The 26,286-nt window shown below is 40.2% G+C and overlaps 1 protein-coding gene across 2 annotated transcripts in view; it reads left to right on the plus strand.

Moving 5' to 3' along the window:
* The window catches only part of Kat6a (lysine acetyltransferase 6A), an 83,204-nt gene extending 57,379 nt beyond the window's left edge, over positions 1-25,825 (plus strand). For both annotated transcript variants that reach the window (XM_050146683.1, XM_050146684.1), the window contains 9 exons: positions 1,176-1,291; positions 6,138-6,279; positions 7,877-8,038; positions 8,987-9,080; positions 11,128-11,359; positions 12,034-12,247; positions 15,299-15,898; positions 18,096-18,408; positions 20,617-25,825. In XM_050146683.1, the coding sequence (XP_050002640.1) occupies positions 1,176-1,291; positions 6,138-6,279; positions 7,877-8,038; positions 8,987-9,080; positions 11,128-11,359; positions 12,034-12,247; positions 15,299-15,898; positions 18,096-18,408; positions 20,617-23,261 (4,518 nt within the window). In that variant the 3' untranslated portion in view covers positions 23,262-25,825. The remainder of the gene's footprint in view (positions 1-1,175; positions 1,292-6,137; positions 6,280-7,876; positions 8,039-8,986; positions 9,081-11,127; positions 11,360-12,033; positions 12,248-15,298; positions 15,899-18,095; positions 18,409-20,616) is intronic.
* Positions 25,826-26,286: the final 461 nt, after the last annotated feature.

A 26,286-nucleotide genomic window follows, 5' to 3' on the forward strand; every position in this document is an offset into this window, starting at 1 on the left:
CTGTATTCCAGCGTGAAACCTGAGCTAAGTGCCTTGCCCTCTGAGGAAAGGGAATGATTAGGAAAGAGGAAGGAGGGAATTGTCAAATCAGATGTGCTGAAGCACTTTCTTACTAATGAATTTCAATCAAACCAGAGAATAGAAGTCTTCACATATGTAGTTTTGTTATATATGATCTCTGGGCTCCAAAAGGGGACTTTTAATCTCAATGTTGAAGGATAATTTTGATTTTTTTTTTTTGATGAAGAGGTATTAATACTTATATCTGGTCACCTTGAATTGTAGTTTCCTCATTTTCACCTGAGTTGATGTTTGTAAAATGTTCATGATGAACTCATTCATACATACATACATACATACATACATATATATATAAATATATATATATGAATTTGTTGTTAGATTGTATGCAGAGTTAATTAGATTGCCTTTGAATTTAATGTTTTAAATCTGACCTTGTAGGTCAAGTTTTAACCTGCAGCTTGTATCTGAACCTCTGGTGTAGAAGACCAAGTCATTGAGGCTACAAACACCACTCCTTTCTCGACAGTGCACTTTAGGTTATTACAGGAGTGAGGGGAGCTTCGAGACTGCATTTGTAGACAGGAGGACAAGATTGGCCTGTGTAAAACACGTGTGATGTTGTTTATTCTAACTGTGTACAGCTGCTAGTGAAGACACTCTGACATGTGGTACAATTGAAGACCTTTTTGGTATTTGCTTTGTCATATTCCTTTTATACTGTTCTTAACTATTTACTTTCCCAAGTTAAAAATTCCTTCTTTTCCGTGTGTGCTTATATGATCAGTGTAGGTCATTTGTTTTGTTGCTTGCTTGGGGAGTAGTCAATATCTTGCCCAGCAGTTTCATTTAATAATTAAGTCATTAATGGAGTAGGCTTATTTAAGGAAATAAGTGTCCAGTGTCACTAGACAGAGAAGTCAGTGACACAGCGCATGGTTTCAAGAGATTTGCTAACATTGCATTCATTTGAGCCTGCTATTTAAAGATATAGCTTACTTCAAGACTTGTTAGCTTGCTCTTGACTTATTGATCTCTGTGGGTCCTGAAAAGACAGCGTGTAGATCAGGCATTCATATTATTATTATTTTGTTATTATTAGGTCGATGTATTTAATTTAGCTAACTTGTACAGTATTTTTCTTGATTGCACAGAAAGTCGGAGTAACTGGGCCCCCTGACCCACAAGTCCGCTGTCCCTCTGTCATTGAGTTTGGGAAGTATGAAATTCACACCTGGTATTCCTCTCCATATCCTCAAGAATATTCAAGGTATGTTTTGAGAGCCCTTTGCTGTTTTTTTTTTTTTAAATCCCTTAAGAATTTAGACCTAGAAAATATCCAGTGGTGGTTCATACAGTTCATTATTTTACATTTGAAAGTCTTTCAAATGTCTGTAATAGCAGTGCTTTAACAGCTGCTTCTTTCTAGCTAACTTTAGATGTCCCTGACTGATACCTGTCCAAAGTTATTGTTTAAAACTAACCATACTAAATTGACTGACTAATATACTGTGATATTATCTTTCAAGTAGTATCATGAATAGCAACATGAATTTATTAAAAAAAGATTAAATTATATGCTGTGGGGGGGGAGGTACAGTTAAAAGGAAGGCAAGAAATTCATCAACTCCTATAGTACCCTGCTACTAAGTCATTTATTCCTTTGGAGTTTTGAATAGTTATGATCATGTATGATCAAAAAGAAATAAACTAAACATTTATTTTCTTCATGATATTTTAAATAATGTCATTTTAAAAAGTAATTTACATTACATTTGTATGTGTGCCCTAGCATAAATGTAGTAATCAGTGAACAAACCATGGGAGCCAGTTCTCCCCTTCCACCATGGGAGTCCTAGGGATTAAACTCAAAATTATTTTACCTGCTGAGCCATCTCATTGGTTCCTGTTACCATCGTTTTAAAGCAAGTTCTTTACAAGCTTTCTGTATCACAAGTATTAATATGTCAGCTGTCAGAGATTGCAGTGCAGTTAAGTTGAAACCACATGCACCATGACTCTTCTACTCAAGGGAGGAGTTGGTGTAGAGAGCCAGCTTTTGTACTTGGAGAAGATGATGAGACTACAACTATGGATTTTTGTCTTGTAAGGCAGAAGGATTCATGAAATTAATGCTGTGTATTCTGATAGAATTATTATTAGAACCATTCGTGAGGGGCCTGGTTCAGTGAAGGAGTAAATATTGCCAGCAGAAAATAACCAAAAAGTATAAAGAGAATCATAATAACAGACAGAAAGAAACAAGATAGGAACTATGTAGTCAGCTTCTTTGAGCAAAATTTTAGACATTTCTATATATTTCCTTATTCATTGTAATTCCTTTAGTTCTCCATGAGAGTTATCCAGCAGTGTAATAGTGTCTTTAGTAATTTCAGATTTTTTTCTGTCCTTGTTTTCATTCTTACAGATACATATTTAAAAGCTAAATTTTTCTACTCAATTGAATTCAATGGGTTTACTTGTAAGTTCTTTTTAATTGAGTTAAGTAAAATGCTTAGAGATCTTACTTTTTTCTTTTTACTGTGTTTGTGGTATATGTGCTTTGGTATATGCATGATCACGTGTGGGTGGGCGCACATGTTTCTGTGTGTGCAAGCATGGCGCGAGGGTCAAGGTTGATACAGGAAATCTTCCTGTATGATTCTTCTCCTTACTTACTCTTTTGAGGCAGGACCTCTCAAAAGAACCCAGTTCACTTATACAGTTAGTTTCACTAGCTATCTTGCTCAGAAATCCTCTGTCTCTCTCTGGCTGAAGTAGCAGATGGGCAGCCATTCCCAGCAGGTGTCCCTTTTGGGTTCTGGATTTGCAGATCTGCAGAAAGCACTTTCATTTTTGGGCCCTCTCCACAGCCCAGAGATCATATCTTTTTCAAATGATAAGCCTCTATCCTGAGTTTTGGTGGTCTCTATTTACTGTTTTATACTGACACTTCTAGATTAATTTCTTAATAAATACCTTTAAAACATACTCCCATAGTATGCAGAAATTTTGCAGCAAACAAGAAAGAAAGGATCCTGGAAGAAAAATCTTAGCAGGAGATAGGATTGTGCTTTAGGATGTGCTGCAAAAGATCCAAGTATTTATATATTCCTGTGAATTACATGATCTTTCCCTGGTTCACACAAACAGGTAAACCAAAGTAAAAGAACATCAGTGAAGGGGCTGGAGAGATGGCTCAGAGGTTAAGAGCATTGCCTGCTCTTCCAAAGGTCCTGAGTTCAATTTCTGGCAACCACATGGTGGCTCACAACCATCTTTAATGAGGTCTGGTTCCCTCTTCTGACCTGCAGACATACACACAGACAGAATATTGTATACTAAATAAATAAATAAATAAATACAATTTTTTTTGAAAGAACATCAGTGAAGCAATACTATATAATAGGGATGGGGCCCAGGGAAGAACCTGACACCTGGGTAGCCTCCACTTGAGCTACTCAGAGATTAGTACTTCATGGTACTCTTTGCTGTAAGGTCATTTTGAAGTCTTAATGAGCTGATTCCCACGTAAGAAAATAGTGTAAGAAATTCCGCTTGCCGTCTTGCAAGGAAGGAAATTCTCTTCCTATCTTGATTTGAGGCATAGACTTTGAGATTACTGCTTGAACCAGATTTGCATAATCTCAGTTATTGAAGAAGAAACCAAACACAGTTTAGTGCCTTGGCTATTAAATGATGAAGTAAAATGGGAGAAAAGAAAGTAAAAATTACTGCTATAAATTATAGCACGGATAACTGTCATCTATTGAGCTTGATAACCGACTAAGCATCTTTGGTCTAACTCTGGGGGTTGAAGATTTCTATCCTTTGCAGATGTTGTCCAGCAAGCATATTTGGGCAATATAGTTTGTAGGTGGTTGAGATTAAATGTGAGCCCGCTCTGAATCACATAGCCATAAACTAACTACCGAGTCATACTTTATATGGCATGTACCTTTATCTTGGCTTATACCTTTATCTTTAATTTTAAAAATACTTGATATTGTATCTCTGGCCATTTTTTTACATCTTGCTAATTTATGATACTTCTGCTCGGCCCCTTGTATACTTTATGAATGGGCCAAAGTGTAACTACTACCAGACTTCTTTTAAAACACAAATTACTACTATAGTTGCAAGGCTAGTCAGTGAGTATAAATTAACAACTGAGATGAAAATACCTGAAAGAATAATTTTAAGCCTTAATTTTTCTTGCTGAGTAGTAATACTTTTACAACCACCAGACAGTAGTGGTGCACACCTTTAATCCCAGCACTAGGGAGGCAGAGGCAGGTGGATCTCTATGAGTTTGAGGTCAGCCTGGTCTACAAGAGCTAGTTCCAGGATAGGCACCAAAGCTACAGAGATACCCTGTCTCAAAACAAAAAAAAACCTTTTATAGCCTTTTTTAAAATTTAGGAGTGTGTGTGTACACGTATATACGTACGTATGTACCTTTGTACATATGTGGGCCATGGCACTGGAGATGACTTTTTTGGGTCTCTGATTCCACTATGTTGCGTTAGGGTCTTGTTTCTGCTACTGGCTCTGTACTTCAGGCTAGCCAACCCAAAAGTTCCTGGGCAATTCTCCCGTCTTGCCATAGGAATGCTGGGATTACCAATGCTACCACATCCTGATTTTGTGCCTTTTTTTTTTTTTTTTTTTTTTGGTCTTTGTTTTTTGTTTGCTTTGTTTCGTTTGAGACGGGTTCTCACTGTGTAGCCTTGTCTGGTCTAGAACTCTGAGGCAGAGAGATTTAGTCTGCCTCTGCCTTCCAAGTGCTGGAATTAAAGATGTGCCACCTTTTGTCCTTTTGTTTTTATTTCTAAAGCTAGGAACATAACCCAGAGCTGCTGTGCTAAATATCCAGTGGCCCTCCAGCAACATCCCCAGGGTGATTTTTTTATTTTCTTTCCCTCCCTCCCCCCCTCCCTCCCTCCCCTCCCCTCCCCTCCCTTCCTTCCTTTTCTTCCTTCCATCTTAAATAGACAGGGTTTCACTATATAGCCCTTGCTGGCCTTGAACTCACAGAGATCTGCCTACCTCTGCCTCTGGAATGCTTGGATTAAATACATATGCCACCATGCCCTGTCCAGAATAATAATATGCTTTTGTCTAATAAGGTTTCGTACACTATTGTTTTTGTTGTTGTTTAAACTACATAAGGCAAGAAACAGCTTTAGAGGCAGAAAGGACATGATGTATAATATGTCCCTAAACATATTCAGTGTTATAGTTTCATACTTAAAAGCACTTATAAAGTATGTTTTTACAGTATACACTTCATGTCCATTTGCCTAGCACTACATATACACTTACATGTTTCTTGCACAGGATCTGATACCTGGTAAGTATTCAAGAGCTTATTTCCTGAAATCTAAACATAAAGAAATAAATAAGGAAGGAATTATGAATCTATGTATTTATTCTGCTTATTAAAGATTCTCCAGGGAGTAGCAATGTGAGATTTTTCAAGTCTGTTGATTGACTTCAGAGATAGAGAATTTTTAGTCTAATAGGAGAATCACTGAGCTAGGTATCTTGATTTCTCACTTTTGCCCTTCTGCTGCTATTTAGTTGGTGGCTCTATCTAAAGTTTGGGGCCCCTTTCTCCTATAGAAATAGTATTTTATTCTTACCACTCTTTTTTTTTTAAATTTATTTATTATGTATACAATATTCTTTCTGTGTGTATGTCTGCATGCCAGAAGAGGGCACCAGACCTCACTACAGACGGTTGTGAGCCACCATGTGGTTACTGGGAATTGAACTCACAACCTTTGGAAGAGCAGGCAATACTCTTAAGGACTGAGCCATCTCTCCAGCCCCACTCTTTTTTTTTTAAGTTAATTCTTTTTATTTTGGGGGTGGCACACAGACATCAGAGGACAGCTTTTGGAAGTCGTTTCTTTCCTTCTGCCATGTTTGTCTGGGGAATGAAACTCAGATTGCCAGGCTTAGCAGCAGGTGCCTTTAACCACTGAACTATCTCATCAGCCCCTGTTCTTTCCACTCTTTAACATGGGTGGTAATGAGACAAAAGAAGTTAAGAGTCATGGAAATTTGAAGATCTATAAAATATAAAGCCCTATTTTAATTATCATTTGCAGGCTGCCTAAATTGTATCTTTGTGAGTTCTGTCTAAAATATATGAAAAGTAGAACTATTCTACAGCAGCACATGAAGAAATGTGGTTGGTTCCATCCTCCTGCCAATGAGATTTACCGAAAGAATAATATTTCTGTCTTTGAGGTAAGGTAGCTGTCTAGTACCTGTCTTCCTGACCATTTCAAAACCAGTCCTCTCTATGCTACACCTGTTGTTCATTCACTACTGTTTCAGTAATTCATGGATGTGAGGAGCAGAACCAGACCAGTCCAGATGGCACCAAGTCCACAAGCTTGACCTTAAAATAAATCACTCTTATTTCACTGACTCAAAATGTCAGTCATAGTATACCTTACTATATTATATATCACTAAAAGGGAGAAATACTGCTAATTAAAATTTCTACTATTCCATTTGACAAAATGCCAGCCAATTTTAACATTATGCTAGGATGTGATAAAAATAGATCTTAGAATCCGTAAAATAGGGCATTGAGAAAGGATTTGTAAACCAGGGATATTGGCTTACGCTTATAATCTCAGAAGGCTGAGGTAGGAGGATTGCCATGAATTTGAGGCCAGCCTGGGCTACACAGGGAGCTACAGTCTCAGGGACAAAAGCAAAACGAAAACAACAGTTAATAAAAGTGTTTCTGTTATTCAAAAAGACTGTCTTCTGGAAGAGTGTTTAGTAGCTTTAGTAAATTGTAATAGGAGGATATGATGATGGCATGAGTTATACTCTTATCTGTGATTCTGTGTTATCATTAATAGTGGTCGTTAACTCCTTAGTCCACAGTTGTTTGCTTTGAGAGCCAAGTACTGAGTACTTGTATGTTGGGTCCTGTTAATTAATGTAGTGATAGATTTTCAGATAATCTGGATCTCCTCCATCTTCCCTCACTTGATGAACGATTTAGTTCGTCAGTAGAGGGGAACACGTCACCTGGGTTTCAGAAGTGTATTATACAGTATTGTTTGAGAGTACTCAGCAGCAAACTGCTTCTTGACCTTTCCATATACCAGGTATGTGATCTATAAGAAGCCACATCAATGTGACACCTAGAGTGCAGTTAGTGTGGCGGGATCTTAAGATAGGTAGTATGGGCTCCATCAGCATTTTCATACAAGAGCAAGCTTCAGCTCAAGAGTACAGGGATATTGGGATGGACAGAGTGTGTGCTCCTGATCTCGGCCACTTTGAGTCTCCTTTGCCAGGTGCTCACCTAAGACCCTGCCTGGCACTTCTGAGTGGCAGTAATTAGCACTCCCCTTGTAGTTCTGTCTGGGGCTGTGCCAGATCGTGGTAGTCAGACAGTACTGAATCAGGCTGCTGCCAGGTTGTCAGTCTCATATTTTACCTAATAAGTAAATATTAGAGGAGATTACATTTAGATTGTTGGTTAAACTTTTGAAAGTGAAACTTGTTGTCTGAAGTATCCCTGAAGTTAATTTTTTTTGTTTTAGAAAAGCAAATATGCCATTTCAAATTGAGGTTCTCACCTCCCTCTTTATCTATTCATGTTTTGTTGAGGTTTAGGACCTTAAGTGTTTGTTCTTCTTTGAACAGCAGGTGTTATCATACTGTCATTTCTGGTACTTTAGACTGTGTGTTCTGATCAGTCAGGCTAGACTAAGGATACCGAGTGATGCTTGTTGCTGATATGTGTAACTCCAAAACCAAAGAACATTTTACTGACCACTTTCTTATTTTTTTTTTTTTTTTTTTTTTTTGCCTTTAGGTTGATGGGAATGTGAGTACCATTTATTGTCAAAATCTGTGTCTCTTGGCAAAGTTGTTTCTTGACCACAAAACTCTGTATTATGACGTGGAGCCATTTCTTTTCTATGTTCTGACACAAAATGATGTCAAGGGCTGCCACCTTGTTGGCTACTTTTCTAAAGTAAGTATGCGATTTTAAAATGTTTGGATTCGTGAAGAAATCTGGGACAGTCTTTACTGCTTCTCGGGAAGGGACAGCAGAATGTAAAACCTTGGGGGGGGTACCTTTTAGCTTTTTCAGAAAGGAAATAGAGGGAACATTCGGAAACTTACTAACTGCTAGAAGATGCCTAGTACCGTTCAGCAGACTATTCTCCTAGGAAAAAGAACTGCTGGTATACTCAAGAGGAAGAGCTTTATTAGCATGACCTCTAGTCCCTTGGTGCTGAGAGACAGAACTTGTGAAGTAAACACCCTCATTACCTCTCAGAGTTCGTTAGCAACAGAAATACTCTAACTGGATTTTTAGGCAATGTATGACAGATACATTCAGAAGCTAGTCCCTGTTTTAAGTGTACTAAACAGATTGCTGGGATGTCCTAGTTTGTAAGAGTTCTTTGGAGCTACCTTCTTACTTAAATAATATTGGAAATACATCAGCTATTTTGTGAAAGTGTATTTGTGCCCCACATTTAGGAATATTTTATGTACAGTTAAGTAATACAGTCTATGGTATCCTGCTCCTTGTAGCAGTGCAGGGATTACCTGGGATGTTAAACTAGTATGGAGCAGCTGACCTGGTGCTGTCAACATCGTGTTCCCACTTACTGGGCGCTCAGATTCCTTTCCTGACCTTGGGTATCAACACTATTTGGTTTTTAGTGGTTGGTAGTATTGGGTGGCATCATTGTGTTTTATGTTACTACCTTTCTGGGATGGTTGCTTTGCATCTGTGATAGTGATGAACATTGCCTTCCCTTCTCCCAGTGGCATTTTGTTCATGTGCATTGCTATTCCCAAAGGAATGTGACTGGTTTTGACTGGTAGTGTTTGTTTATTAATGATTAGCACTACTATTCAGCTTTACCTTTCTATTGTTCTAAAACTTGACTTCTGTTTTATCCACCAGGAAAAGCACTGCCAACAGAAATACAATGTCTCTTGTATAATGATTCTTCCCCAATACCAACGTAAGGGCTACGGCAGGTTTCTCATCGATTTCAGTAAGGATTATATTAACATATTTTCTCATTTCTTCCAGTGGAGATTTTAGATGTATATATTTAAAAATTTGTAGGTTTCTTGTGTTTCTTTGTTTCCTTCTCTCTTTCTTAACTATTTATTATGTCCCACCACCTGCACGTGGAACTCAGAGAACAGCTTAGAAGTTGGGTTTTCCCTTCCACTTGTGTGTCCTGGAGACTGAACTTGGGCAGCAACACCTTTACCTGCTGAGCCATATTGCCCATTATTGTCATATTGTGTGTGGGCTTCTTAAAAAGCCACAGTCCTTTTTATTTTGACTTAGTATAAAATAATTTTTAATGACTAATATCAGATACAGTTTTCTGGGGGCCAGTGAAATGGCTTAGTGAATAAAGGCACATGCCGCCGCCAAACCAAATGACTTGAGCTTGATCCCTGTAACTCACATGCTGGAAGAAGAGAGCCACCCTCTGTGAGTTGCCCTCTGACCTCCACATGCATGTTATGGCACATGCACTGACTACACACACAAACACATACATATATAAATGTAAGAAGATTTGTTTGATGCAGTTTTTATGAGATCAGTAAATGTCTATAATGTGCAGCTGTTGATTTCTGGTGGAACTTAGTTATATGCAGTAACACTAATTCACAACAGTGTTGGAATATTGCATAACTACTAAAACAAATGTTAATAAGGAAATACAGCACTGCCTAGTGTCATTATCTCAATATCTGAGTAAATCTATGTCTCTGTGTGTGTTTAGTTATGGTTCTACCTAATGTTTAAAAAGTACATAGCACAGCTTTAAATGCCCTAAAAAAATGAACATTACGGGAAATAATTTAATCTGAGTTCAAAAGTAAAAGCTAACAGTCCTAAAGAGGTGATGGTGAAATGTACATTCTGTTTCAGTGATAATTTTTAGAAAATATTAAAAAGAGCCTATGTAGATATAATGAATCAGACTAAAGATATTTTGTTTAGTTTGTTTTTTGAGTCAGGGTCCTACTTTGAGTACCTGACTGGCTTGGAACATACCAAGACCTATCTGCCTCTGGCTCCCGAATACTAGAAGACATGTACTACCATGCCTGGCCAGACTTACAGTTTTGATTCTGTTCCTGAGAAACTAATTCTTATCTGAACCATTTAAGCTTGATTTACTTGTCTTTTGACCATACTGACTAATTTGTGTGTGTGTGTGTGGAGTAGGCATGGACATTGTATACATACATGTAATCACACCTGGCTGCACAAGAAAGACCTTATCTCAAAGTAAATAAATAAGGTTAGGGAAATATATTAGCTAATACTTTGAGGCATGTAAACGAGTATGATTACAGTGTATTTTAACCTTTTCTAGTATAATATATTTTTCTAGATTACCATTCTTAGACTGGTTTTAAATATTCCATAATGACAAAAGCTACTTCTTTTCTATTTCTGTTTACAATGATTTTTCTCTGAAAACTTTGCCCCTTCTCTTTATTCCAGTTCTTGAAAGTTACGCACTAAACTAGAGGAAAGAGTAATACCATAGCATGCTCCCAGTGGCACACTCATGCTTCCCAAGGTGAGGGGAAGTGATAAATGACCAATAGTACCTTCACTGAAGGAGCCACAATCTTAACAGGATTTAACAAACCTTTGTGTCCTTCTCAGGTCACAGATGGTAGTCGCCCTCTAGTGGTGAAAATAAAGCAAAGTTTGGTTTTTTTTTTTCCTGTCTCCCCTAGTAATACATGGAAATTACAAAGCATTGTTGCTTTAATCTTACTAATGCAGCTTGTGATAGAAAGCTTTATTTTGTTTTTAGCAGTTTTAATATTTTAACAAGGTGACATATTGACCATAAACAACATTATCTAATGTTCAATATATAGACATATAACCATCTCTGCAAATTGTTTTAAAGTAGCTTTACACATTTATTCTCTATTTTTGGAAGGAATATGCCTTTGAAATTAACATTGATGGGTTGGTATTTGGGTTGGTCATATAAAGGGACATTGTCATTTCTGAGGTCTCTGACATGTTTGTAATTCTGGGTTCTCCAGGTTATTTGTTATCAAAGCGTGAAGGCCAAGCAGGGTCCCCTGAGAAACCACTGTCAGATCTAGGTCGTCTTTCCTACATGGCTTACTGGAAAAGTGTAATATTGGAGTGCCTTTATCACCAAAACGATAAACAAATCAGCATTAAGAAACTAAGCAAGTTGACTGGAGTCTGTCCTCAAGACATTACTTCCACACTCCACCACCTGCGAATGCTAGACTTCCGCAGTGACCAGTGAGTATCACACCCCTTATATATCTTTGAATGTGATTAGGCTGACAGAGCAGCTGACTGGTTAAGGGGAAAGATGATGATGTAGGTTTGGGATCAGGTGGCCGGATGCCTAATGCAATTCACTCAAACAGAATATGTATTGTTGAATCCACTTTCTGTGCTGTTTGGGTCTGATGAACACACAAACATTTTTAGTGTATAAAGTTGGCACTTACGCCACTCAATTGTTTATCGTCTAGTATTGGGAGCTTACTCTCCTCCAATGTGAAATAATGTCATTAAGTAAAATATGTTCATTTTACTTCGCTAACTGCCCAAGTAAATGTCACTAAGTGAAATACAGAATTTACTTTTGCTTAAAATGGTCAGGAAAGATCACAAGGAAAAAAAACATTCGAGCTGAACAAATGGAAACTAGGAAAAGGTGTCAGGTGAGCAGGGAAAAGTGTGTGTTGTCTGAGTTAGTGTGTCAGCCAGTGTGAATCAGCCTGCAGTATGCGGTGTGCCTCACTTGCCTCTCTTCCTTAACTCCATGCTGACACAGTTACACGGTTCATCTTTCTAACAGCGCTTTCTGAAGCTATAATCTCTAGGGTCTTTGGTGTGTTGTGCCTCGCTGTTCATTATCTATCATAGTACATTGTTGATTGCTATAAACTTTTCTCTGGTTGTAGATTTGTGATTATCCGCCGGGAAAAACTTATCCAGGATCACATGGCAAAGCTTCAGTTGAATCTTCGACCTGTAGATGTAGACCCAGAATGCTTACGCTGGACTCCGGTCATAGTCTCCAACTCTGTTGTCTCAGAGGATGAAGAAGAGGAGGCTGATGAAGGAGACAAAGAAGAGTCCCAAGACCAAGAAAGAGAATTAGAGACCCCTATAAGGGTATGATCTGGTTTGTTACAGCATTTATGAATATTTGTAGTATATATTATGATGTCTTTCCAAGAAATGTCCTTCCTAGAGGACCAGGGAGATAGATGCTTACTTGTTATTATAGTCAAATTAAGGGCCTGGAACCCATTTTAAGAAGCTGGGCACAGTGGTGCATACTTCTAATTCCAGTGCTGTGGAGGTGGGGAATGGGAGTCCCTCAAGCTAACTGGCCAGCTTTAGTGGGTCTCCGGTCTCATAAAATAAGGTAGAGGAGCTGGAGGGATGGCTCCGTGATTTAGAGCACTTGCTTTTGCAGAGGACCCAGGTTCATGATATGCATGGCAGCTCACAGCCATCTGTAATTTCAGTGTTGGGGCTCCAACACCCTCTTCTGGCCGCCTCAGATGCTGCAAGCATGTTATGCACAGGCATGTACTCATACACTTAAAAATAAATATTCTTTAAAAAGAAATTAGAAAATGGTATGCCTAAGGGAAGATAGCCAAGGTTGTCCTCTCATCTCCATATGCACATCACAGTGTCAGACTTCTCCATACATATACACATGCAAATATGTACACAGATATTTATACTAGCATTTTAGTGTTTTATTTTAATAGTTGAAATTTCAGGAATATTTACTTTTATTTACATTTTTATTTTGTTTTGTTTTTAAGGCTTAGACCACTAGGAATCGATTAGGTTTCTGGCAGTGTATTAGTTATGACTAATCTTTAGTGGCATGCCGGTAAGAGTTACATTTTAAGCTATATATATAGTAACTGAGGGAATCTGATTGAGCCTGAATATGACAGTTGTTAAAAGGAAGTAAAACACATTTTCCTTAAAATAGAACATTAAGAAATAATATAGAAATAATAATTCTATTATTATAATAGAACATTATTTATAAGCATGCATATGTTTTTGGTAGAACTTTCGGAATGCATAGATGTCTTCAGAGCATTAGTGGTGGGCTGTACTGTGCTCTACAGTCTTCAGTGTTCTTCAGGTGATACAGAACTTGTTTGGGTTTTCCTTTAACATTCTTTTTTGTGCTTTTATCCTTTATGTCTCCCTTTGGTAAGTGAGAGAGAGAGAAAACTCATCCCTTGAATTATGTTTTAGTTTAAATTAAATATTCCAGAAAAGAAATTTCAAAATTCCATATTTCTCAGATGTCTGCTCTTGCTCATGCTCTTATAGCCCAGTGGATCTCAACCTTTGGGTCATGACCCCTGGGATGTTGAAAGACCCTGTCACAGGGGTCGCCTAAGACCATCAGAAAACAGAGATACTCATATTACAATTCATAACAGTAGCAAAATTACAGTTATGAACTAACAATGAAAATAATTTTATGGTTGAGGGTTACCCCAACATGAGGAACTGTATTAAAGGGTTGCAACATTAGGAAGATTGGGAACCAGTGATCTAGCCTGTTCTTCCTTGTTTATCAGTTTTTATTTTGAGAAAATGTAATATCTTCTATCCAGACAACGGACACTGACTTTGATATCAAAGGTGACATTTCATAAAGGTTTTGAGTACAAGACCTGGAGTCAGCTGCTTTGAATTTATTTTTCAGTTAAGTTACCTCACTGACAGAGGGGCATCATAATACCTCACTGTGTTATTGTGAGAATTAAACTGAGGAGTGCATGTAAATACGTTTCTAAAAGTGCCACCAAGGAGAAAACATTCATGGGAGCTATTAAATATTAAATAATTTTCTTTCTAAAGTTCTGTTTTCTTTTAAATTTTTTTTTTTACCTTTTAAATTTTTTAAACTATCTTTTTTTTTGTTTCATTTTACATGCCAATTCCAGTTCCCACTCTCTCCCCTCCTCCTGCTCCCTCCACCTTTCCTCCTCCTCCTCCTCCTCCTCCTCCTCAGAGAGGGTAAGGCTTTCCATGGGAAGTCACCAAAGTCTAGCACATAGCTTTGTGGAGGACCAGTGCCCTCCCCACTATATCTAGACTGAGCAAGTTATTCCTCTAAAGAGAATGGGTTCCAAAAGCCAGTACAAGCAGTAGGGATAAATCCTGGTCTCACTGCCAGTGGTCCCACAGTCAGCCCCAGCCATGCAACTGCCACACACATTCAAAGGGCCTACTTTGGTCCTATGCAGGTTCCCCTGCTGTTAGGCCAGCATCAGTGGGCTCCCATTAGCTCAGGTCAACTGTCTCTGTGGGTGTCCCCATTATGGTCTTGACCCCTTTGCTCATATTCTTGCTCCTCCCTCTCCGACTGCACTTTGGGAGCTCAACCCAGTGTTCTGCTATGAATCTCTTCACCTGCTTCCATCAGTTGCTAAATGAAGGTTCTATGGTGGCATTTAAGATAGTCATCAATCTGATTACAGGGCAAGGCTAGTTCAGATACCCTCTCCACAATTGCTTAGGGTCTTAGCTGGGGTCTTCCTTGTGTGGATTCCTGGGAATTTCCCTAGTGCCAGGTTTCCTGCTAGCCCCCTAATGACTCCCTCTATCAAAATACCTTTCTTTGCTCTCCCTCTCTGTCTTTCACTCATCTTGACCATCTCATTCCCTCAAGCTCTCTTCCCCCTCCCCTTCTCTCCTTCTCTTCCTCTCTCACTCTCCCTTCTCCCTCCCACCCCCACGCTCCCAATTTTCTCAGGAGATCTTTAGTCTATTTCTCTTTCCCAGGAGCATCTATGTATGTTCCTCTTAGGGTTCTCCTTGTTATCTAGCTTCTCTGGGGTCATGTACTTTCTCTGGGGTCATGGACTCGTTATCCTTTGCTTTTTTTCTAATATCCACTTATGAGTGAGTACATAGCGTGCTCATCTTTTTGGGTCTGGTTACTGCACTCAGTAGGGTTTTTTCTAGTTCCATCCATTTGCATGCAAATTTCAAGTTGTCATTGTTTTTTACTGCTGAGTAGTACTCCACAGTGTAAAGGTACCACATTTTCTTTATAGGTCTTTGTTGGTTGAGAGGCATCTAGGCTGTTTTAAGTTCTGTTTTCTTATCTTAATCAAACAGACTGAAAAATTAACCAGCATTGTTTTTGTTTGTTTTGTTTTCCTTAATTAGGTGGGAAAGTCTGTGTCTCGGGAGAACAAAGATCAAGATTCTTCCTCTTTAATAGAAAGTGAAAAGAAACCAGAAGTTAAGGAACTGACCAGTTCTTCACGGTTGAGCAGACAGGCCCTTCCCCGGGACAGTCTTCCTGCCAACAGCCAGCCACTTCGGAGGGGCCGCTGTGGGAGGAAGAACAGGAAGACCCAGGAACGTTTTGGTGATAAAGATTCCAAGGTGCTTGTGGATGAGGCATTATCAACTCCTCAGGAACAATATGGAGAATGTGAGGAAAAATCAGAAACCTCCCAAGAACAATACACTGAAATTGAAGAACAGTCAGCAACGTCTCAGGTGCAACCAGACGGGAAAGCTGACATCCCCAAGGGAAGATTGAGTGAGAGTGTTGAGCTGTGGCGAGGCCAGCTGAAGAAAAGCCCCGAGAGCCTGAAGTGCAGAGTGCCAGAAGGGAACGATAGACTGCCGTGCTGCTACAGTGACGGGGACAGGGCTGTCTTCAGAGGCTTCAGCGAGAGTAGTGAGGAGGAGGAAGAACCAGAAAGTCCTCGCTCAAACTCACCACCAATCCTCACAAAGCCCACACTGAAAAGAAAGGTGATGCGTCTATGTGTCTTGTCCTCCTGTAGCTGTGACTTATTATGTAGGTCTGTTTGTCCTGCAGTTCTGAAATAGAGCACACCCAGGGTCATGTGTGTTAGTTTATAAACTTGAAACTTCAGACTCATGAACACGTGGAAAGTGAAATTCCTGGTGGGGGATACTGACTAGTCTTTGCCAGTCATAATCTCAGACTGTGGTGTGCACCTCCACATTGCCCACCCAGTCAGAAGCAGGCTGACATGTTCTAACCATGAGAGTCAGCTTTCCCCTAAAGCTATGAAATTGTTCCTTTCTGTAGCAGGGCTGTTTAAAGGAAGAACCTTTTTAAGGATGTTTTCAAATTTGCACCATTATTGCAAGGACACTACCCAGGGTTCCCATATGTCCCAAACACTTGTCACAGTTTGTCATCTACAACACTTGGGTTAATTAGTAGACCTTCTTTGTTCAGACTTCTAGTTTATCTAAATGGCCTTTTTCTGGTCAGGATCCCAACCAGCATTCCATGTTACAGTTAGTGTTCTCTTTGAGTTCTTCTGGGTTGTTTTTCAGACTTTGTTTGAGATGGCCTTGAAGGTTGTGAGGTTCAGTATTTCATACATTATCCCGCACCAGTTAGAATGAGGCAGTGTATTGAGAAGAAGGCAAAGAAACACTGTTGTTGTCACATGGTAGAGTAGGTAGTATAGAATATCGTATGCGTGATGAACTAGGTAAATACCCATTTGTTGTTGATGCTAAACTAACCCTGTTGGGTTTCTCTACTGTCGTTCACCCCCCCCCCATACAGTAGTGGAGGAAAGCACCATGCAAATCACACTTAAGAAATGTGTAGCTACTTCTTCTAGGAGCAGTCTCTGCATAGGTTGGTTGTGTATCCATTCTGCTGTCTCTATCAGTAAAGGCCTGATACTTCACTTTGTAACGCTATTTTAAACTTGTGTCTTAACTCATCCCACCAGCACTGGCTATTCAGAGGTTTTTTAGTTTTGCTCCTGTTTATGTTCCTAGTGTCACCATCATTAGGAGTTTGTTTTGTTTTAAGCCCTCTCTGACACTGTAAGATATTCTAAAATTATCTTGGATATTTCTTGCCTCAGCTGTAGAATCACCTTCTCTAAGGAGCAGAGCCATTTTTAATGTAATTGAAAATTCCCAGTATATTTTGAAGTAGAGAAAAACTAAACTGATTATCCTTACTGTTGATTGCATGATCATAAAGAGTATATCTTTGCCATCCTAGGGTTTATTTTTCCTATTTATGTGGTAAAGTAAATATGCTATTTTCTTTTGTAAAAAACCATGAATATTGTAACAGCAGTGAAATTGTATGCAAAGCACTGAGATATTCTCAAAATTCACTTAAAGGAGACTCAATATATGGTTCTGCAGCAGTGCTTAGACGTATGACCTTGAGTAAGTACTGACCTTTCTAGTGATTCAGTCATCCTTGGGTTGTCAGCTGTTAGGTCAGCCCAGTGTAAAGATGTACCATGCTCCATACGGTGCTGTTGCTTTCCCTTTCCACCAGGTGAACACGTTCCAGCTCTGCATTTCTGTGCTCTCTAACTGGTTTCCTCACATGTCATGCTTATTTATTGATGAGTAGACTGACTGCATGGTGGTGTGTGAGGTGCAATGTTTCTATTCCTTTTGCTCTTGAAAAAAAGTTAAGGGAGTGATATCTGAGTTACTTCAGTGTTGAAGCAGGTGACTCCTTAGAGTGTACAATTTAACTGAACTAACAACATCCACTCTTTGGACACACTTGCTTTTTACATCTTAAAATTGCATTTAATATCTAAAATCCTTTTGTGTACGTGTGTGTACACGAATGCATTGAATGTGTATGATGTGAGTGTGTGGGCTTGTGCCATAGCAGGTATGTAGAGGTCAGGACAACCCTGAGGATGTAGGTCTCCCACACACCCCTGCTTTACCTTGGGATCCAAGGATTGAGCTCAAGTTGTCAGGTTGCCCAGGTTGCCCAGCAAGCATCTTTGCCTACTGAGCAATCTTACTGACCCATATCTCTATGATTAATACTTCATTATATCTTTACCAAAATATCTTTCAGAAGCTGCATCTTCATTTTAAATATGCTAGTTTTGCAAAATTTTAAAATTTTTGGTTATAGCAGAAGAAAGTGTTTATTACTACAAATAAAATATTTGCTTTCTTTACTAAATAGAAACCAATTCTTCACCGAAGAAGAAGAGTCCGCAAGCGGAAGCACCACAATAGCAGTGTAGTCACAGAAACTATTTCTGAGACCACTGAGGTGTTAGATGAACCATTTGAAGATTCTGACTCTGAGAGACCAATGCCGAGACTGGAGCCTACATTTGAGATTGATGAAGAAGAGGAGGACGAGGATGAAAATGAGCTCTTCCCCAGAGGGTACTTTCATCGCTTGTCCTCACAGGATGTCCTTAGGTGTCAGTCCTCCTCAAAGAGGCCAGCTAAAGATGAGGAGGAAGAAGAGGAGTCAGATGATGTGGATGGTATGTTTATAGAACTGTTTCTTACAGTGACTTCTTGTGTCTTTAAATAGACAGCAGGAACAGCTACAAACCCTTCTACAAAGGATTGAAAATGAGTGTGACTCACTAAGGCAGGAAGGGAAGGTTAGGGACCTCTGCAAGTTGCGTGTAATATATCCATATCCATTTTTGCATTTAGTTTCTGTAATCTGGACCTGCTCTTAGCATTGCAGGATATCTTATTGGAAGTTCTTCTTTTTGCCCAGTATTGTCTAGGATTTTACCTGAGTCTTCAGTCAAAGGGTGGTGGAGTAGCTGACTACTAGGCTGTGTGGTCTCTGGTATTTGTCTGTTTGCTCACTGCTGCATGCTGAGTGTTTAAGACAGGTGCTCAGTTACCTCTGCTGAAAGGATGAATGCTGAGAAGGCACACTGAGTATCAACAGGAACTTCCTCCCCTGTCGGGAACCTTCCTGAATCAAGTCTTTAACGTATCTTAATCAGTAGTCATTTCTTTTTTGCTGTTTTGACACTTGCTATGCAGCGGTCTGGCCTGCCTCAGCCTGTTCTCTTCTGGGGTTGCAGGTGCACAACCCAGCAACCAACTATGCATCTCTCGTAATTGGCAACAATAACAGAACAGGCTAAGGTATATGATCTTGCTAAACTACCAATCATTTACTTTTAAAATAGATTTATTTTACTTCACATCCAGAGATACAGCTACTGAGGCTCCCATGGTGTGAGGTAGGAAGAATCTAGACCTTGGCATCCTAGCCTAGGTGTGGTGAAGCATTGTGCCGCCTCACGCCTGCATTGTGTTTGTGTGAATGGCCTCAATATTTTCACAGCTGAATTTGAATAAAATCCAGTTGTCCAATGTTGCTTTGTACTCTTTTACTTTATCTTTTGCCTTATTTAGTAGGACCTTTTATTTTATTCTCTTAAAATCTTGGCTTGAAATCTAGTAGATAGAACTTGGATTTTCTGACAAGAGATTGAACTTGGTGGTGATGGGCCCTGAATTCAGTCCCTAGAACCAAAACAAACAAATTCTTGTGGTGTGTGTTATGTATGTATGTGTACGTGTGTGTCTATGTATGTGTTATGTGTGCATGTATACTTGTGTGTGTGTATATATGTATGTTATGTTTGCATGTACATGCATGTGAGTGTACATACGACGGGAAGAATTATGAGTATGTGTAACACAGTCTAGATACGAAGCCCAAGCTGACCTCATATTTGAGACTAAGCTTAGCTTCCCAAGTGTTGAAATTTACACCATACTTGACACATTTTTCTTATTTTAAGGCTTATTATATGATATGTGCTTTTAATATAGTAATCATTAAAGTCTTTGTTTTGTTATAAATCATGATCCAGTGTTTTATTCTTGTTATATATTGATATATATCTAGGAAACTCACCTTTTTTTGGCGTGAACTGGCACTTGGTGCTTTGTTTTTGATCACCGTGTATCACAATAGTGTCCCACATGTAAGCTCCTATTACCTTGACAGTTTTCTCTCATACAACTATTGCTTTTGTTGACTCCCCAGTTGTACCACAAACGTACCTTTGACACTCCCTCAATGTTCATAGCCTTTAAAAACTAACAGTAATTGAGAATGTATTTAATGCCACCGAACTCTACTTTAAAATGATTAACGTTTTATCTCACATATATTTTGCCACGATTTAGGAAAAAGTAATACCAGTGCTGAATTTATTCCCTCTAACTGTTATTGGCACTTTGACTTTTCCTTATTTGCTTAGCACTATATGCCAGTCTTTGTTTAAGACTAAATGCCTTGCAATTGTTCCCGTATAAACCCGTTGACAGTTGTTTACAGGGGATGGCTCAATTGTGGTATGCAGAAATTGGCTTATCATCCCACTTCAAGTAACAATTTGTGGAAATTAAAACAAATAAATAAACCAAAGAGGTTACAGAAAAGGAAACAGAAGAAGCTGGTTTGTAACTTAAGAGTTGACACATTCTTGCTGCTTGTTTCGGGCATCTTCATAGAGTTTGACCTCAAACTACTTTTACCTAGTAGGTGGCAGAGTCATGTTGCCCAGGATGGTGTCATTGTTTGATAGTTTATTGTGTGCCCTTTCATATCATTAATTAGCTTTATTCCTCAAATTCTTCTGTTTACATGTTGGTCTCAGAGGAATACTGATCTTGTAACCTGTCTTTACTTTCTTATCTTTTCTATACAGACACTCCTATCCTAAAGCCAGTATCTCTCTTGCGAAAATGTGATGTAAGCAGTGCTTCACTTGAGCCAGATACCTCTACACCTATGAAAAAGAAAAAGGGATGGCCCAAAGGCAAGAGCCGAAAACCTATCCACTGGAAGAAAAGACCTGGACGAAAACCAGGATTTAAACTGAATCAGGAAATCATAGCTGTTTCTACACAAGAATGCATAATTGAGCCCATAGTTCCCATCAAACCTGGACGTAAATCCAGAACTCAAGAAAGTGAAGAAATGGTTGAGGTAAAGGAGGACTTGCCCTTGTTGGAAGAAAGGAAGGAGGAGCTGCATACAGAAGCAGACGAGGAGGCTGAGGAGGAAGAGGACACAACTAGCAGTGACATTAGAGCCATGTCCCCATTGGACAGTAGCAACAGTCCTGAGGCCGAACCCAAAGAACCCGAGGCAGATGAGGAAGATGAGAAGCCCTTGGAAGAGCAGAGGCAATCTGAGGAAGAGCCTCCAGAGCTGGAAGAACAGGAGCCAGAGGAAGACGATGAAGTGACTGCAGAGGCAAACCAGAATGAGGACCACGATGCTGACGATGAGGATGATGGCCATCCAGATTCCCTGAAGACAAAAGAGCCAGAGGAGCAGGCAGCTGGAGGAGATCCCAAGGAGGAGCCTGGCATCCAGGAGTCTTTTTTAGATGCAAACATGCAGGACAGTAGGGAGAACATAAAGGATAAGGATGAAACTGAGCCGGATTCTGAAGAGGAACAGCCTTCCCATGAGGCATCTGTGGTGTCAGAGACCATGCCGGGGTCTGAGGAGGACCACGAGGAAGACTCAAACACTAAAGAAGAACTAATTGAACTAAAAGAGGAGGAAGAGATTCCACACAGTGAACTGGACTTGGAAACTGTACAGGCGGTGCAGTCTCTGACTCAAGAAGAAAGCAGTGAGCATGAAGGAGCCTACCAGGACTGTGAGGAAACTCTTGCAGCCTGCCAGACTCTGCAGAGTTACACCCACACTGATGAGGACCCTCAGATGTCAATGGTTGAAGACTGTCATGCTTCCGAGCATAATAGCCCAATATCTTCCATTCCATCTCATCCTAGTCAATCAGTTCGCTCAGTCAGCAGCCCCAGCGTGCCTGCCCTGGAGAGTGGCTATACACAGATCAGCCCAGAGCAAGGATCGCTGTCCGCACCCTCTATGCAGAACATGGAGACCAGCCCCATGATGGATGTGCCTTCCGTATCAGACCACTCTCAGCAGGTGGTGGACAGTGGCTTCAGTGACCTGGGCAGCATCGAGAGTACCACAGAGAACTATGAGAACCCAAGCAGCTATGATTCCACCATGGGCAGCAGCATCTGTGGGAATAACTCCTCTCAGAGTAGCTGCTCCTATGGTGGTTTGTCGTCTTCAAGCAGCCTCACCCAGAACAGTTGTGTTGTTACTCAGCAAATGGCAAACATGGGCAACAGCTGCAGCATGCTGCAACAAAGCAGTGTCCAGCCTGCTGCCAACTGTAATATCAAGTCACCTCAGACTTGTGTGGTGGAAAGGCCTCCCAGTAACCAGCAGCCACCACCGCCGCCGCCACCACCACCACCACCACAGCAGCAGCAGCAACAGCAACAACAGCAACCGGCACCACAGCCTCCCCCACCACAGCCACAACAGCAACAGCAGCCCCCACCCCCACAGCCCCAGCCCCCGCCCCCACCCCAGCAGCAGCCTCCTCTGTCGCAGTGCAGTATGAACAACAGCTTCACTGCAGCTTCAATGATTATGGAGATACCAGAGTCTGGAAGCACTGGGAACATCAGCATCTATGAGAGGATTCCAGGGGATTTTGGTGCTGGCAGCTACTCTCAGCCATCAGCCACCTTCAGTCTAGCCAAGCTGCAGCAGCTGACTAACACCATTATGGACCCTCATGCCATGCCTTACAGCCATTCTCCTGCTGTGACTTCCTATGCAACCAGTGTTTCTCTGTCTAATACTGGACTGGCTCAGCTAGCTCCATCTCATCCCTTAGCTGGGACCCCTCAAGCACAAGCCACCATGACTCCACCCCCAAACTTGGCATCTACTACTATGAACCTCACATCACCTCTGCTACAGTGCAACATGTCTGCCACCAACATTGGCATTCCTCACACTCAGAGGTTGCAAGGGCAGATGCCAGTCAAGGGGCACATTTCTATCCGCTCCAAGTCTGCACCTTTACCCTCTGCAACTGCACACCAACAACAACTATATGGCCGCAGCCCGTCAGCAGTTGCCATGCAGGCTGGCCCTCGAGCATTGGCTGTTCAGCGTGGCATGAACATGGGGGTTAATTTAATGCCCACTCCAGCCTATAATGTCAATTCCATGAATATGAACACCTTGAATGCCATGAACAGCTATCGAATGACACAACCCATGATGAATAGCAGTTACCATAGTAACCCTGCCTACATGAACCAGACAGCACAGTATCCTATGCAGATGCAGATGGGAATGATGGGGAGCCAGGCCTATACCCAGCAGCCTATGCAGCCAAACCCTCATGGAAACATGATGTACACTGGCCCCTCCCATCACAGCTATATGAATGCTGCTGGCGTGCCCAAGCAGTCACTTAATGGACCTTACATGAGAAGATGAGCGAGATGAACTTGCAGTTAAAAGCTTAAATATATATAAATAAAGGAACTTTTTATACTGACAAACCAGAGAAAAAAAAACGGACCTTTTTTCCAGTTAAAATATTACTGTAGAATTAGAGGAATTTTTCTTTGGTTTATTATTATTATTACTGTTTTGTTTTTAGAAAACCTGATCTCTTTTTGGGGTTCAATGTTGTTCTGGGTTTTTGTTTTCTTCAGTCTTGAACATTTTACAGTAGAACTCATCTAAAAATGGATTGGGTGGGGAAACATGCACAAAATCTTTTCATAATTAAAAGGAGCCTTACTTTCTTTATACACCACACGAACAGAATTTATGTAAACGTGAACTTATTTTATTTTAAAATGTATGTTTCCCCTCACTGTCTGCAGCTCCCAATGTTGTCCTTTTTAAATGTTATATATACATCTCAAGGGTCAGCCAGACCCTTTCCTCCAAACCCAACCTTTCATTGCCCACTTCATTCCAGCAGGAGGCACTTAGGGGAGTAGGGATGGGGATATGGAGAGCATCCCAAGCTCCTGAAACATAATGCTATTATTATTATTAATAATAAAGTGAGGCAGGAAATGCTTCTCCTGTAAAATTCCCTCCCCTCCCTATACAAACACACACCTCTGGAAACCTTTCCCCAAGAGTGTTTCTAGGTAGACTTCATTGAAATACCTGTTTTTCTTGAATCAAGTGTAATAGAATTCTTTTTTTTTTTAATATTCCCACTCAGCACTCAGAGACACAAAAATACTGTAAGTCTCACTTAACAGCAGAATCTCAGAGGAAAGCTGTTTGCAGTCCTGCTCCAGCCTTTGGAGGATACAGATGGTCAGTTACCAGTCAGAAAGAGGGATGCACCTCTTGGTTTTTACCACCTGGTGAATCAGCCATAACATGCACACTCCACTCACCTCCTGTGTAGTATGTACTTGGAAATGTGGACTGAGGTCTTGTGCTTGCACCTTTGACTCTGGAAACCTTCAGAGCAAGCCCTGTGATTTGCCTGGCACATTTTATCCGTACAGTTTTCATGAATGACTGGAGTATCAGTGATTTAGAAAACACCTGGTGCAGAATGAGTCCGAAGGGAGACGATGGTGACTTCTATAGCTGTGTAAATGATGCATTACCTCTCCTTCTGTTGGCTCTGAGGTCCTGAGCTCATCCCATGGACCAGTGTGCACTAGCCGCTCTCCTGCGAGTGATGAGCAAGGAGAGCCTCACCACCAGCATCGTAGGGCGCATCTGGGCGGCCGGGCTCAGGACACTCGCTCGTGTGTTTAACTAGTTCGCCCACTCTCTTCTCACTTGCTCCAGGGATAGGTTAAAAAAATTATATATATAATTATAATTATATATATACATTATATATTCCATCATTAGAAGATGGAAACTATTATACCACTTGGTATGTGCAGTCAAATATCCAAAGGGAGGACATAGTGCTTAAAGAAATACCTGTAAGCATAAATTCTCTCCTTTATTTGTACATTTTATATAGATAAATTTTTAAAGTACTAATTAGGCATTACATTTTTTTCAAATGCACAGGTTTGTTGGGCTTTTTTATATACCTTAATTGGCTTTCTCAATTAAGTGTGTTAGATAGAAAAGCAGAACTCCACCCTGTCCCGCTATCGACTCTGAGCATGTGCAAGGCTGCGTAGGACCCAGTTCTCTGTATATACTGTTCCAGTTCCCAGTCATCTCGTAGAATGTGCACTGTGCTGCCCTCTCCCACATCTTCAGCTATGTCATTGCTTCCTGGATGGGATGGGGCGGGGATGGGGGGAGGGGAGGGAAGTTTGTTGGGGAGGAGGGTGGGTAAGGCAGAAGGAGAAGCTGTTGAAATGAGGGCCGTGAATTCAGTTTTTATTGGTTTGCAGTTGTGGTTTTTTTCCTTTCTTTCTAAATTCAATCAGGCAGCTCCCTTTTCCACAAGCCTCTTTGTGACTGTAGAACTATTGTAGAAAATATGTTCTTTTCTATATTATAAAAGAAAATTATCCAACATGGTAATATTGGTACCTGTCATTTTTTCACTTCTGTTTTAAAAAAAATGTATTTTTAGCAAGATAACTTGGGTAATCTTCTAAAAAAAGAAATTTAAAAACTCACTTGTTAGTGACTTTGATGCCTTTTAAAATAAGAGCTTTTCATTTCATTCCATCTTTAAAATTTTTTATCTTTGTTGTAGAATATTAAAAACTATTTTAAGAAAGATAAAAATCCTCTTTAAAGAGATCTCTAGAGAGTGTGAATAGAGCTCCAGATGCCTCTAAAAGCCGCATGTACAAACTAAGTCTATCCTGTCTGTTTACATTTGCTTTCCTGTTTGTAACCTCTTTGTACTTTGTTCCTGGTGACTCGTGAGTGAGGGGAGGGACGCCTAGGCGCCTTTGTATTTCTCATGTCATGCGCTCCTGGCCAGGTAGCCTCCCTTCCTCTCCTTGTATGTAATATCTTTCCCCCTTTCTAGCAAGGACTTTCAAAAGAACTCTGTACATTTTAACATAAAAAAATAAATTATGTTGAGCCATTTTGGATGTCTGTCTTACATGTGGAGTTTTTCTTCAAACGTTTCAGACTCTTCGAGATTCTTGTTCCAAGCGGAGACCTGTGCGTGCTAACCTCTTCCACGCTCATGTCTTTTGCTTTGAGATTCTAGTGTCTATTTATGTAAGTGTTTAAGTACCAACAAAGCCACGGGGCAGGGTTGTTTTTAGGCAGGGTCCCCACTATGTAGGCGTGGCTGGCCTAGAGCTTGCTATAGACCAGGGTAGCCTTGAACAGTTCTACCTGTTCTCCCTCAAGAGTGCTGGGAGCAAAGGGGTGTTGGGTTTTTATTTTCCCCCTTTTTAAAAGAAAATATAGTAACTTGACTTTGAATTTTCTGAGAAATCCATTTGAAAACCTAGAGGGGTCATAATTTATCCACACATGAAAGGCACAATTGTATAATAACAATTAGCTATGCAATTTTGTGTAATTTAATTTTATAATTATT

This window comes from Alexandromys fortis, unplaced genomic scaffold (genome assembly GCF_014885135.2).
Source record: "Alexandromys fortis isolate MF-2015 unplaced genomic scaffold, M_Fortis_MF-2015_v1.1 scaffold_55, whole genome shotgun sequence".
NCBI classification, from domain to species: domain Eukaryota; kingdom Metazoa; phylum Chordata; class Mammalia; order Rodentia; family Cricetidae; genus Alexandromys; species Alexandromys fortis.